The sequence below is a fragment of the Dendrobates tinctorius genome, unplaced genomic scaffold (genome assembly GCF_039654945.1).
Source record: "Dendrobates tinctorius isolate UK_male_01 unplaced genomic scaffold, ASM3965494v1 ptg000060l, whole genome shotgun sequence".
NCBI classification, from domain to species: domain Eukaryota; kingdom Metazoa; phylum Chordata; class Amphibia; order Anura; family Dendrobatidae; genus Dendrobates; species Dendrobates tinctorius.
This window is the reverse complement of record NW_027361728.1, coordinates 89,932,501-89,947,497: the sequence shown is the minus strand read 5'-3', so window position 1 is coordinate 89,947,497 and position 14,997 is coordinate 89,932,501. Positions and strand designations below refer to the sequence as shown.

General features: G+C 42.2%; 1 protein-coding gene across 2 annotated transcripts in view; it reads left to right on the top strand.

Annotated features, from left to right (window-relative positions):
• The window catches only part of PLOD2 (procollagen-lysine,2-oxoglutarate 5-dioxygenase 2), a 280,821-nt gene that overhangs the window by 239,871 nt on the left and 25,953 nt on the right, over positions 1-14,997 (top strand). For both annotated transcript variants that reach the window (XM_073579116.1, XM_073579115.1), the window contains exons 9-12: positions 1,082-1,207; positions 4,579-4,700; positions 13,153-13,257; positions 13,658-13,783. In XM_073579116.1, coding sequence (XP_073435217.1) covers positions 1,082-1,207; positions 4,579-4,700; positions 13,153-13,257; positions 13,658-13,783 — 479 coding nt within the window. The remainder of the gene's footprint in view (positions 1-1,081; positions 1,208-4,578; positions 4,701-13,152; positions 13,258-13,657; positions 13,784-14,997) is intronic.

The following is a 14,997-nucleotide window of genomic DNA, read 5'->3' as shown; positions in this document are numbered from 1 at the left end:
AGAAAATTGCTTATTTTTGTGTACTAGTTCAGGAAATAAAAATTTAAATCACTGTTACTCTTTAGCTGAAAGTAAGGGCAATTTTGTTTCAGTGAGACATTTCTCATGATTATATCATTCGACTGTATTACTAAAATGTACATCCCATGAAGGACATTTTGTTCCACATCCAAAGGATAAATATCTGTTCTCTGCTTGGAGCCCCATTGATTATGTAGCATCCCAATTCTTCTTCCTTCTTTTCTTACTGCATCAGGCCTTAATGACGTACAATAACGGTGCGTGACCACTGCCACTCCATTTGTCTATGAAACCGGAGATGACTGAGCAATTTTTTGGCTCATCTTCATCAGTCTTACAGACATTTCACCTTCATCAGTTGTGAGCTTGCTGCTTTATTCAATCCTGGTGGCACTGTGGCAGGGAAGAACTTCATATTCAGACTTCCCGCTTTAGTGATCATTGGGTTCCCAGAAATCGGACACCCAGAAATCAGACATTTTCTATCTAGCCTGTTGGTGATGGATGATGAAATGAATTTAATTGGAAAACACTTTAATGGCAAATTAACTCTTTAAAAGTTTTCCAGGTGGGAAAGACATACCGGTACAGATATGTGGGATTATCACATGACATTACTTGGTTTAAGTGGCTGAGGACAACCATGCTGCCCCCACTGATGGAGAAAAGGTCTTTCAGAACAGCAGTGATGATGGTTTTTCTGAAACTTTTCGGTGTATAATAGAGTAATTCCAGCTGGTATGAGCTTTAGTGTGAGGCTAAATCTAAAACCTTGTTTATAGAAATGTAGAGAGGAGTTCAATAGATGGAGAACAATGTGATGAATGATGGCTAGAGATATGGAGGAGGGTAATTAAAGTTTTTCCACAGATTAATGCCCATTTAGTCATGATAACAATCAAAAGTAAAATAAACCATAAAAAAGCTCCTTGTTCTAAGAAAACTGTGTGTGCGCACTATCAAATACTTGAATTACAACCTGCTTTGTCCATCACGTTAAGTTAAATGTTAATTTATTGTGAATGAGAACATAATGTAAGTAACTGTTTTGTGTTTATAGGACTATCCAAGGGTAACGGTTGGAGTCTTTATTGAACAGCCAACTCCCTTTCTGCCACAGTTCTTCACGAGATTGTTGGCTCTGGACTATCCCAAAGAGAAACTTTCTCTCTTTATTCATAACCGTGTAAGAATTACTTGATGCGTTACTTTTTGAACCAAACCATTGCATATCATCTTACAATCATGCTGTTTAGTAGTTTTTAATGTCTGTTTCTTGGCTTCATTCCTAGTTAATTTACGTTAAGTCTCATGGTCTGATTATGATTATGAAACTCAAAACTTTTATGTTGGATGTGGGTAACTGTATTGTATATTTCTTTAGACATATTTTACACCATAAAATTCACATTTTCACTAGCTGAGATGCGTATCAAATGATTGCTGTGCATCAATATTCATAGCTGAACAAGAAGATTGGCCGTTAAAGGGGTATTCCTATGTTCGAGATCCTATCCAAAAATGTAGTAGAAATAATAATGATGATGTTTGCAAATACCTCCACTTAGAAATGTATAATTCTTCAGATAAGCTATGTCACTTACCCCATGTCATAGTTTTGTTGTCTGATAACTCAAGCCCAGAGGTGCCTACTCTGTCCTTAGCACTAGGGGCACCCTAGCTATCCTTGATCCCCTTGTTACTTGTGATGGTGAATATTCTGGGGCCATGTACCTTGCTGATCACATGAATCAGCCCTCATTTGTCCCCTCTCCCTCCCAACGAAGTCGGGACGAATAATGTCTCTATATAGACAAACCAGGAAGGACATACAGGGATAAATGAATATAGCAAATCCTTCAAATATGCACTTGCAGGCAACAGAGGGGAACACTGGATAGAAAAGGTAGGGAAACCAAATAAGAGAGGACAGGGAGACTGCAACTAGCAACAGTCACAGAACAACTCTCGAAAATTCCTCTACCAAACACCAAATCCTCCACTACATCACCAGGCAGTACAAGACTTAATACTGGCAATCTAGATTGCCAAGAGGCAAGAATATATAGAAGAGGGGATTGGCTTATACTGCAGAGTTGAAATCCTCCAAGCAGGAAGCTATAGAGACTCTGGCTGAACAGTTTAACCCCTGCATTGCTGAAAGACATCTGCACCATTTAATATGAGCTAGAAGTGCTTTTATCCAGTGCAGGAGTACAATATCTCAGATGCTGCAATCTTCTGGCTCCTCTCTGTTGTGGCAAACCCGTGACATCCCATGTGAAGGGCATTGCAGTAGCTTAGATATCCATGGATATGACCACTAATGGCTAACTAAATGTCACTATATGAGTGATCGCAACCATGGATACATAAGCTACTGCAATACCCCGCACATGGGGTAAATGACATAGCAAATCAGAACTATACTACATTTCTACATTGGACATATTTACATACATTATTATTACACCTACTACATATTGTCATAGAATCCTGGAGATGGGGAATACTGTTTCAATAAATGCTTTGCTATATGCATTGTAATGATCGTAAAGTGCACATTTTGATGTCAGTTTCATCTTTGTGGATTTGCGACATGCAAAAAAGCACAACAAAATGCCAATGCGTTTCATACAGATTTTTTCCTGATTTTGATGGTGATTTACTGCTATTTTTTCCCTAGGTGTGGTAAAAGATACCATTTGCATAATTTCAATCTGTTTAAAATCTGCATCATTTTCGCAGTCCTTGGTGGAGATTTCTTGAAATTTTACCCACTTTGGTGCTGTAGTATTCTAGATTTTCCAACCTGATTTCTAGACAAATGCTTGCACAGTGTAGCCGCCATGTGAACATACCCCAGCAGTAAGCTGTTTTTGTACAGCATCAATATTGTCACAAGGGTCTCACTACTGAGGCAGTGATTGGCATCAATGATTCACTAAGTGGTCATTTGTAGACATAGCCCATAATCTCTGCACCCTAGTAAATACTGTCAAAATGCCCTGTGTACATGTAAGGGATTTCACATTTGTTATTTTCTGACCCACACCCCCAGTCCTAAATTTTTTTGATGCTGGACAACGCCTTAAAGTATATAGATTTTAGACACCACTTGTAAATCTTGTTGGTATGTAAAATTGACATGGATGGTAATTTTGGAGTGCCCCGCGGGGCCTGGGGGGTACTCGGTACCGGGCCCGTCGACTTCAATGGGGGACAGTGTCACGGCGGCGGCCCGGTCCGTGGCCCAGAGGCGTCCAGTAAATAAAATAGGGGAAAATTGTGTGGTATTTATGTGGTAAAAATGAAAATAAAGTTTATAGATGGTTAAATATGTGACGCCACCTGTGGTGTTTTGGTAAGAGGTGAACAGCACTGCGGTGTTCTTCCACTGAGACTGTTGGTGTGTTGCAGCTGAGGTGAAAATAGCTCTCCACAGGTAGAGCAATAGTCCCAGGGCAAAGATGATAAATTAATAGTAAAAATGGCTGTGAACGTTGGGGTGCAGAGAAATGAGAGACACAGAAAGGTGCAGTTTCTTTACCCTTTACTGGCATTTGGTTGCAGTCGGGAGTACCACATACGGGTGATGGAATGAGTCTGGCTCGCCTGGAGGCATTCAGGGGATCCACCTTGCCAGGTGGGGATTTAGGACCTTCCGTCTGCACTTTGTGTGTGGGTCTCCGCTGTATATAACTATGCTGCGACCCTCAATTGCGTGATGATTTCACTAACCTGTACGGCTGTCAGCATGAGCCTATTCCATGGGTACCGTCCTTTTCACCGTCAGCCCCGGGCTCATTATCCGCTGCCGTGCCCTCAGGTGTAAAATGTCGTACAGGAATTTACAATTCCCTGTACTTTCAGACCCGACGATCAGAACATACAGCTCCTGACCACCAAAGACTCTGACGTCCTTTTTCTCCCTATTAGCGCTTCGCTCTGGGGTCTGCTATCTGCAGTTTTAGCTTCCCAGAGCCTCTCTGTCTCTGGTCATGTCCTTTCCCTCTTCACAGATCAGCTGCCGGTCTTGAACTCCTCTCAGATCAGCTCCCTGTCTTCAACCGACAGGATCTTCCAGAAAGATCTTTTTAACTCTCTTTTATTTTAACTGCCTTGTCATTTCTCCGCACAGCTCCTCTCGTTTCCATCACAACTCCCTCAGCTGACTTCTAGCTGACTCGCCAACCCCCTCTGCTGGCCAGAATTTATAAGGCATCTCCCTTTTTTGACCTGCAGCAGGAAATTGTGATTTAATCTATTACCTGGCATGGGGGTCCCTTTCTGCCTCCAAGCATGACTTCACCTCTTAGAGGGAGGCAATGTCACTGTGACAACCGGAGGACTCTGGGGTGTCACAATTTGTATTGGCAAATGATCCCCATAACAAAGACCAGTTACCAGGCGACAGAACAGGGTGGTGGTTATTTATGATTATCGAAAATGTTATATCATGTAGTTAACAATGGAGCTTTCCTATGCTGTCTTTCATTTGTTGCCAAAGTGATTTTACATATGAGCTTATCAGAAACTCTCCTTTTTGCCTTTCAGGAAGTATATCATGAAAAACATGTTCAGAAATTTTGGAAAGATGCCAAGAGCGTCATTGAAAAGCTAAAAGTAGTAGGACCTGAAGAAATGATTACTCAGGCGGAAGCAAGAAACATGGGAATGTAATACCATTTAAATACCTTCTGTCCTCTGATTGCTAGTAGCGGAGTCGAAGGAATCCTTGTACCATAGAACAAAAAAAAAATATTTTAAACAATGTAACTGAAAGTCTGTGAAATGCTTAAAGCGAATCTGTCAGGTGATTTTTTTTTTTTTTTTAGCACAATACTAATGCCATTCTGAATTGGGGCTTGGGAGCTCCATTTCAGAATATGTAACTTGTATTGCTGTAGCTTTTTTGGTTTTCTTGATGCAAGCACCTGAGAATTTACAGCGTGCGCCTGCCAGTAAAGTATGGGTAAATCCAAACTAATTATGCACTGCTCCCAACACCCATAATCCCACCCACCCCTCTAAACTGATGTCAGTGATCATTAATGACAGTGAAGATTTTTACTGTCACTGACGTCGGTGCAGAGGGTTGGGTGGGATTATGGGTGTGGGGAGCAGTGCATAACCAGTTTGGATTTACAAATGCTTGACTAGCAGGCACAAGGCCATGAATTCTCAAGTACTTACAGCAAGAAAACCAGAGATGTTACAGCAACAAAAGTTTTATATATTCTGAAGGAACTGCTCAAACCCCATTTCAGAATATCATTATTATCGTACTAAAAATTCACCTGACAGATTCCCTTTAACACAACTTATTTTAGGGGAATAGAGACCTTTACATCCTGCTAAATAAATCCCACCTGGAAAGAGCCCAGCCCTCTTCCTAATACCCTTTAAAGGAAATCTGTCAGCAGGTTTTTGCTATGTAATCTGAAAATAGCAAGAGGTAAAGGTTAAACACAGATTTCAGGGACATACCACTTTTCAGACTGCTGCGCTGTTGTTTACTTACCATAAATGTTTAAGCACTAGGAAATTATCATTGCTGTGACTAGCTGGCTGCCTTGAGCATCGGTCTGACTCCGCCCTCCTCCTGTGATAATCAGCTCACTGTCAATAGACAATTTACATATAAAGCCTAATGTGGGTGGGGCAGCTTTCTGATTTCTGTTTCATTAAAGGGAAGGTGCCGTGTTTTTTCATAATTTAATGTAAAAAAGAAAATGGTATAAAAAGATATTGTCCCCTAAGCTTGACTCAGTGGTGTGTATGGTTTTTTTTTTTTACTGTATTAATGCAACCACTGGGGGCTGCCATCTTACCTTTCTGGCTGCTGAACGACACTTTCCATGCTCATTTACGGCAATCCCTGGGCATAAGACATAACAGTCGGCTCCCGACCCTATCTCTTTCATTGCAGCAGCATCAGGAGTGAACTGGGCACCCCTCTGTGTGTAGCTCAATTCACAGCTGTAGGTGTGGCCAGGCGCCATCTTATTAGAGCCCAGTGCTTTCCTTTTAGCTCTATTTACACTCTATTGCAAGCCCTGTTATCACTGATGCTGTACTGTTCTACCATAACAGGGCTTGGATGTTCACTCTGCACATACCAGATGCAGGAGTGGATACAGGACGAACTGCTGGAGACTGAGCTGCTCTTTCCAAAACACCCGACCAGCTGCTGCCCCTGCTCTTGCAAAACATAGGAGGAGCTGCTCCCTACTGTTTCAAAACACTTGACAATCTGCTGGACATCTAATCCTCTCCTGTGTGATACTGACTGCTGAGCTGTGTATCTAATCCTCTCCTATGTGATACTGTGTGCTGAGCCATGTATCTAATCCTATCCTGTGTGATACTGTCTGCTGAGCCGTGTATCTAATCCTATCCAGTGTGATACTGATTGCTGAGCCGTGTATCTAATCCTGTCTTGGGTGATACTGGCTGCTGAGCCGTGTATCTAATCCTGTCCAGTGTGATACTGACTGCTGAGCCGTGTATCTAATCCTATCCTGTGTGATACTGTCTGCTGAGCCGTGTATCTAATCCTATCCTGCGTGATACTGACAGCTGAGCCGTGTATCTAATCCTTCCTGTGTGATACTCACTGCTGAGCTGTGTATCTAATCCTATCCCTTGTGATACTGCTCTCCTGAAATACCGTGCTGCTGTCTCCCTGCTCCTCCACCAATATATCTCCCTCTGTGCCCCCCATAGACCAGCACACTGCTCTCCTGAAATACTCTGTGCTGCTGTCACCCTGCTCTTCCCCCATATATCTCCCTGTGCCCCCCATAGACCAGTACACTGCTCTCCTGAAATACTCTGTGCTGCTGTCACTCTGCTCCTCCACCATATATCTCTCTCTCTGTGCCCCCCATAGACCAGCACACTGCTCCCCTGAAATACTCTGTGCTGCTGTCTCCCTGCTCCTCCACCATATATCTCCCTCTGTGCCCCCCATAGATGAGCACACTGCTCTCCTGAAATACTCTGTGCTGCTGTCACCCTGCTCTTCCCCCATATATCTCCCTGTGCCCCCCATAGACCAGCACACTGCTCTCCTGAAATACTCTGTGCTGCTGTATCCCTGCTCCTCCACCATATATCTCCCTCTGTGCCTCCCATAGACCAGCACACTGCTCTCCTGAAATACTCTGTGCTGCTGTCACCCTGCTCCCAGAATCCTTGCTGCATGCCATCCTCGGTGACCGAAGACCCCATTCCTCTCCTCAGATCCTGTCCTGGCAATGTGTGAAAGTGAGGTGACAGGGCCTGATATAAGGAGGAAGGAGCAGGGCGACAGCAGCACAGAGTATTTCAGGAGAGCAGTGTGCTGGTCTATGGGGGGCACCCTGTTTGGTGCCAGGGATTGTACATAGAGCGCTGTGTTTTATACACATGGATGGACCGTCTGCTTGTCTGCTCCACAGAAATCCAGGAAACATTTCTGCTGGTTGATAACCTGTTCTGATCCAGACTTCGCATGCAAAGACAGTCAGTAACTTTGCAGGCCCCATCAAAATGGCTGCTCACTGTGTTCCTAAATGTCATCCTCTCTTTTCCCTTAGCAAACACCCAGAAGGGGAGGAGAGGAGTGACACCACACCCATGTCAGCAGATTCCGCCCATAATTACTGCAGGGCAGTAATGTGAGCTGGTTGTACACTAGGTTTTTGTGCCAAATTTCAGTAGCTGCTCCCCCTAGTGTTAACAGGTGGAAAGGCCAAACTTTTTATAATTATTTTTCATGTTTTACAAAATTAAAAACAAATGATAATATTTTTTAAGAAAATGTAAACATTAATTCTTCACATTTTTTCAATTGCTGAAAAAAAATTTTTTGGATGGCACCTTCCCTTTAAGTCTAAAAACTCTGCGTCATTGTTAGATTCATGGTTTCTTTGCCTAATCCGGCTGCTCTCAGATGAGGTAGCAAAAACCTGCAGACAGATTCAATTAAATATAACTCCGGAATACCCACTTTTGGTAGGTTTTACATACCGCTGGCCTCATTTCTGTCTGAAGTGCCTCAAATTTTCTGTGATGGAGTCTGAAAGGCATGGTCAGGGTATGCTAAGTAGCTCCGTGTCTACTGCTATTAGTCGGTTATTGTTTCCAGGTTGCTTTGATGAAGAGTTATGAAATTATTTGAGAGCACGGCTTATATAAATAGCACTATGACTTTAAAATGGCGGATTACATCCCATTAATGTTTTGTTTCAGGTGGAAATGTTCTTTAGTTTATGCAGCCATATAAATTCCAAATAAACTATATATAGTCCATATAAAATTTTGAAATATATACAGTGTATGTAGTTTAGTTAGACTACAGTTGGCCATTTAGGCTGAAGGCTTGCCAAAGAACAAGAATCAGTAGTCAGCCGGCGGTAATGGATATAACATTCACACATTTTAATATAGAAAAGTGGTAGTAATATACATAATGTGTTCAATACAGATCTGTAGACCATTATTAGAGCAAAAAATAGTGTAAGTGTTAACATCACACAGGCATTCCTGCATAGAGTACAATGTGGTTTATGTATGAATTATCATTCATACGTGTATCATTTACAAATCGGCTGCCCATTAAGTTTAATTTGTGCGATGCCGCTATATCTGTAAATCTCTTTACCCCGCAATCCAGCCATGTAACCCTGTCATTACTGGGTGTAATAGAATCCCGCTAGACTGCATTTCCGTACGATTATCTGCTTTGCCAAATCAATTAAAATCACTTCTAGAGAAAACCAGTTCCACCGTACTGGGCCAGAGAAAAGGCTGCTTAATATACAGGGAAAAAATAGAAGAACATTCCTTACATATGATGCAAAAGACAAGGAAAGAGGCATGGAGCGCGGTTATCTCCCAGAGCACAGCTGGGTTAGCTTATATTTAGTTTCTCTGGAAATGAGAAATATTGCAGAATAGCAGAAACTACTTGCTGCAGTATACTGGCTTTATCTATGATCCTGTATCTCCATCTTGTTATACATGTATATGGGAAGAGAGGGAGTGAGTGCAAATTACTTTTTATTTGTTACATCATAGTATAACGGAAAGGTCCTTCCTTCACTTCTCATTATCAGAGGGCTTGCTGTTTAAAATGAGTGAATTTATGCTAATGGAATAGAATTCTATTTGAATATACCAAAAATCCACTTTATTGAGAATATGGATTTTTGTAAATTCGCTTTGCTCTGATGCAGAAAAATGGTTGACGATTTCAATTTGGTGAATACAAATGTTGACCGGTCCACTCATCTCTAGTTGCTTTGGTATGGTTCTGAAATGGGCAAATTGGGTTTTGCAGATATCAAATAAACCTTGACCACCAGGTATGGCCGATTCGTTCCATTCAATCCTTCTCCCATTTACTAACTACCCAATTCAATTCACTCTAAACTGTAATAGTCTTACACAGGAGACTTAATTTTGGGGTTAAATTGGCCACAGCAGCCACTTATTAACAAGTGATAATAACAGTTATAAAGTACCAAAATTTGGAAGGTCCTTGGAGATACCAGTTCTAACACCCACATAAACTCAAACAAGAAAAATGTTATCTTCAGACATAAAAACCAACTAATGGTCATCATACCAATATCAGTGGTAAATTAACCACACCACTGGCTCCCAGGGTCCACTCCTGTCCAGAGCCCCACAAAGTGCCAGATAAGCCAAGTCAGGGTATGTGCACACGGTGCGTATTCTGCTTAGGAATTTTCCGCACAGAATTCACTAAATCCTGCGGATTTAGTGCATTTTTTTGTGCGGTCTTAATGCATGTTTTGTGCGGTTTTCCACTGAGGTTTTCCACCTGTGGATTTCCAGAATGGAGCAGGTGGAAAACTGCAGCAAAAGCGCACAAAAGAAGTGAGATGCTGCTTTTTTCATTCCGCACCAAATCTGTGCGGAAAAAAGCGCAGCATGTGCACAGTGGGTTTTGTTTTACATAGGCTGGTACTGTACATCAAATGCAGTTCTGCTGCGTATATGCAGGGCCAAATCCGCTGCGTATCTGCAGCAGAATCTGCACCGTGTGCTCATAGCCTCATTCTTATTCCCACCCTGTAGGGAATTATCCATATAATTTCCCCCACCGCTAATTACGTCCCTACTCCAAGGACCCCTCACCACTGTGTCAACCATGACTCGACATTTAAAATAACTTAAGTATGCAGTTTTCTTTTTTTTCCCCGCACTTCCACTTTTTCCTTATTTACCCCCCATCTCCCATCTTACTCCCTCCTCCCCCCTTTCTTCTATCCTTGTGCCACCTGTCTCTCACTAATTTACTCAGTCAATCTCGGTCATGAATAACCTGTTCGGCTCCAACCCATCCTTGTAGGATTCTGACTTGGGTACAGTATTTAGTAGTATAGTAAGACCTGAGGCTACAAAAAATTTGATTTTGAATATGCTATCTTCCAAATGTCAGTTGGTTTCACGATTGAGTGCTTCACAACTAACACAAAAATAACTCTGAACTTTCAGCTTCTCAAGTCAGAAAAACCTGATTATAAAAATAAAAGGCGCAATATAGGTCAGCCAACCAAGAAGTATAACTTCAGCTTCAAAGGCACACCATTACAATATACAGTACAGACCAAAAGTTTGGACACACCTTCTTGTTCAAAGAGTTTTCTTTATTTTTATGACTATGAAAATTGTAGATTCATTCTGAAGGCATCAAAACTATGAATTAACACATTTGGAATTTTATAATTAACAAGAAAGTGTGAAACAACTGAAAATATGTCTTAGGCTACTTTCACACATCCGGTGTGTGGGGTCCGGCGGCGTGCGGCGAAAAGCCGGGCCGCCGGATCCGGCCTGCAGCCGTGACACCGGATGTGTGTGCGGCGAGATGATACGGTTCGGACATTATTAAAGGAGCCGCAGGACAGAGGCAGCCAATGAGACAGCTGCTGAAAGGGAGGTGAGGGGAGGAGAGGATAGGAGAGGGGAGGGGAGTGGAGGGGAGGAGAGGGGAGGGGGTGGAGAGAGAGAGACATGGGGGGTTAACATTAGTGTCCAGGCAAGAGAATCTCTCTCTCTTGCTGGGCACTTGTGGGGTTAACCCCACAGAGAGATCTCTCTCTCTCACCCAGACACTGTGAGTGTTAACCCCACAAGTGCCCGGCGAGAGAGATCTCTCACAAGTGTCCGGGTGACAGAGAGAGATCTCTCTCTCGCCGGGCACTTGTGGGGTTAACATTCACAGAGTCCGGGTATGCGCTGTGGAAAAAGCCGGTCCGGCGCTGCAAAAAAAGTTGCATGGAACGTTTTTTCCAGACGCCGGACAGGCTGTTTTTGCCGGATCAGGCAAAAACCGGATACGCCGCATAGGTATCCGGCGCGATGCGGCAATAATGAAACTGAATGGGGGAAAAACCGGATCCGGTGGCAACCGGCGCCGGATCCGGTTTTTACACTTTTCGCCGCATCGCGCCTGATGCTGAAAACCGGATGTGTGAAAGAGGCCTTATATTCTAGGTTCTTCAAAGTAGCCACCTTTTGCTTTGATTACTGCTTTGCACACTCTTGGCATTTTCTTGATGAGCTTCAAGAGGTAGTCACCAGAAATGGTCTTCCAACAGTCTTGAAGGAGTTCCCAGAGATGCTTAGCACTTGTTGGCCCTGTTGCCTTCACTCTGCGGTCCAGCTCACCCCAAACCATCTCGATTGGGTTCAGGTCTGGTGACTGTGGAGGCCAGGTCATCTGGAGTAGCACCCCATCACTCTGTCTTGGTCAAATAGCCCTTACACAGCCTGGAGGTGTGTTTGGGGTCATTGTCCTGTTGAAAAATAAATGATGGTCCAACTAAACGCAAACCGGATGGAATAGCATGCCGCTGCAAGACGCTGTGGTAGCCATGCTAGTTCAGTATGCCTTCAATTTTGAATAAATCCCCAACAGTGTCACCAGCAAAGCACCCCCACACCATTACACCACCTCCATGCTTCACGGTGGGAACCAGGCATGTAGAGTCCATCCGTTCACCTTTTCTGCGTCGCACAAAGACACGGTGGTTGGAACCAAAGATCTCAAATTTGGACTCATCAGACCAATGCACAGATTTCCACTGGTCTGATGTCCATTCCTTGTGTTCTTTAGCTCAAACAAGTCTCTTCTGCTTGTTGCCTGTCCTTAGCAGTGGTTTCCTAGCAGCTATTTTATCATGAAGGCCTGCTGCACAAAGTCTCCTCTTAACAGTTGTAGAGGTGTGTCTGCTGCTAGAAGTCTGTGTGGCATTGACCTGGTCTCTAATCTGAGCTGCTGTTAACCTGCGATTTCTGAGGCTGGTGACTCGGATGAACTTATCCTCCGCAGCAGAGGTGACTCTTGGTCTTCCTTTCCTGGGGTGGTCCTCATGTAAGCCAGTTTCTTTGTAGCACTTGATGGTTTTTGCCACTGCACTTGGGGACACTTTCAAAGTTTTCTCAATTTTTCGGACTGACTGACCTTCATTTCTTAAAGTAATGATGGACACTCTTTTTTCTTTACTTAGCTGCTTTTTTCTTGCCATAATACAAATTCTAACAGTCTATTCAGTAGAACTATCAGCTGTGTATCCAACAGACTTCTGCACAACACAACTGATGGTCCCAACCCCATTTATAAGGCAAGAAATCCCACTTATTAAACCTGACAGGGCTCACCTGTGAAGTGAAAACCATTTCTGGTGACTACCTCTTGAAGGTCATCAAGAGAATGCCAAAAGTGTGCAAAGCAGTAATCAAAGCAAAAGGTGGCTACTTTGAAGAACCTAGAATATAAGACATATTTTCAGTTGTTTCACACTTTTTTGTTAATTATATAATTCCAAATGTGTTAATTCATAGTATTGATGCCTTCAGATTGAATCTACAATTTTCATAGTCATGAAAATAAAGAAAACGCGTTGAATGAGGTGTGTCCAAACTTTTGGTCTGTACTGTACATAGCTAAAATAATTACTTTGCAAAAACAGCACTTACCCATTAAAGGATCTGGAGAAGAGGTCCTCAGTTGGCGAGGAGCAGGTTTTTTTTAAGCCATTAAATGATCAGTTACCTGTTGATGTAATAAAAAAAATATATATAATCTAATATATATGTATTTTCACTTAGGGACATCTGCCGCCAGGATGACGCATGCGACTACTACTTTAGTTTAGATGCTGATGTGGTGATGACAAATCCAAGGACTTTAAAGTTGCTGATTGAACAAAACAGGTTGGTAATTTTTGCACAATTCATTCACTGTTTAGAAGAAAAACTAAACTACAACATGTTTGAAAGAAAACTGTAATTGGTGTGATCACAGCGCACAGTCATCTTTCAACAGGTGAGCAAAGGAGCCTTTTTAGCCTTTTCTAGCTGCACATTAAATAAACGCCCAGATTGTATGGAGCGGAGCTTGAAATGAAATCACAGAGAAAACATTCTGGATTTTATACCGCAGTACAGAAGTGTGCTCTATGGAAAACCATTTATTCTGTAACTTTCACTATATTAAGAGAAAATTGCTGTTTCCATTATATTGTCAGATGTAATTGTGATGGGTACCTTTTGTACAATGTTTTTGTTTAAATCACCTTCAAATTCCACATATGTAATTTTTTTTTCCTTCTAGAAAAATAATTGCTCCTCTTGTGACCCGACATGGGAAATTGTGGTCAAACTTCTGGGGCTCTTTGAGTCCTGATGGCTACTATGCAAGATCAGAGGATTATGTAGATATTGTGCAAGGCAGCAGAGTGTAAGTATACTGCTATTGGGCTATGATAAGGCAAGTCCTAGAGAAATTGCATTATTTAAGAGACTTTTTTTTTCCTGTAAAATCTATATACAGTTTAAGAAAAATTTCTAACAAAACCCTAATGTCTGTTTAAACCTAAGCCACTAAGCACAAAATGATATAACTGTTCAACAACACTGGGGTGTGCAAGTGTGGAGGGGACTTAAAGGGGTTCTCCGAGAAATGTGCTAAATTAAATATAATAATGCATGTTTAAATATTAAACCTTTTTTCAAAATGCCTCCATTTAACAAAAAAGGATTTTTTTACTGCATTCTGTAAGGACTCAAAGATGGCAGCTACCATCAGTCACACCCCATCCTAGATTTGAGGATGGACTACATGAAGCACAAGACAGAAATCACGTCAAAGCAGCGTCCGGTCAGGTATCATGAACGTGTGTTCCTCAGGGAACCCCTTTTAGCACGTTTCTCAGAGAACCCCTTTAAGAAGTGGGACCAAGCCATACACTGTAGATGCCAGCTGTTCCATACCCAACATCTGTCTGTCACTGCAGCGATCGGACCTAAGCGCCGATTCCCGTCTGTTTATTACTTAGATACCATTGTCAATCTCCTACAGTGGTATTTAGATGGAGCAGTTGCAGTTCGATCATAGGACACCAATAGTTTACTCTAGCAGTTGGAGGCCTACTGAAGGCTTTCATAGCTATCATTTTGGTATTCCTGTGAAGTTCAGCATAGGAAACCACAATTTACACTACAGTCATGGCCAAAAGTTTTGAGAATGACACAAATATTAATTTTTACAAAGTCTACTGCTTCATTTTTTCTAATGGCAATTTGCATATACTCCAGAAAGTTATAAAGAGTGATCAGCTTAACAGCAATTACTTGCAAAGTCAATATTTGCCTAGAAAATTAACTTTATCCCCCAAAACACATTTCAACATCATTGCAGCCCTGCCTTAAAAGGACCAGCTAACATCGTTTCAGTGATTGATCTCCAGCCCTGTCCTCATCAACACCCACACCTGTGTTAATGGAGCAATCTGTCATGATTAAGTAAGAATGACACCACTGGACACTTTAAAAGGAGGCTGGTGCTTGGCATCATTGTTTCTCTTCTGTTAACCATGGTTATCTCTAAAGAAACACGTGCAGTCATCATTGCACTGCACAAAAATGGCCTAACAGGGAAGAGTATCGCAGCTA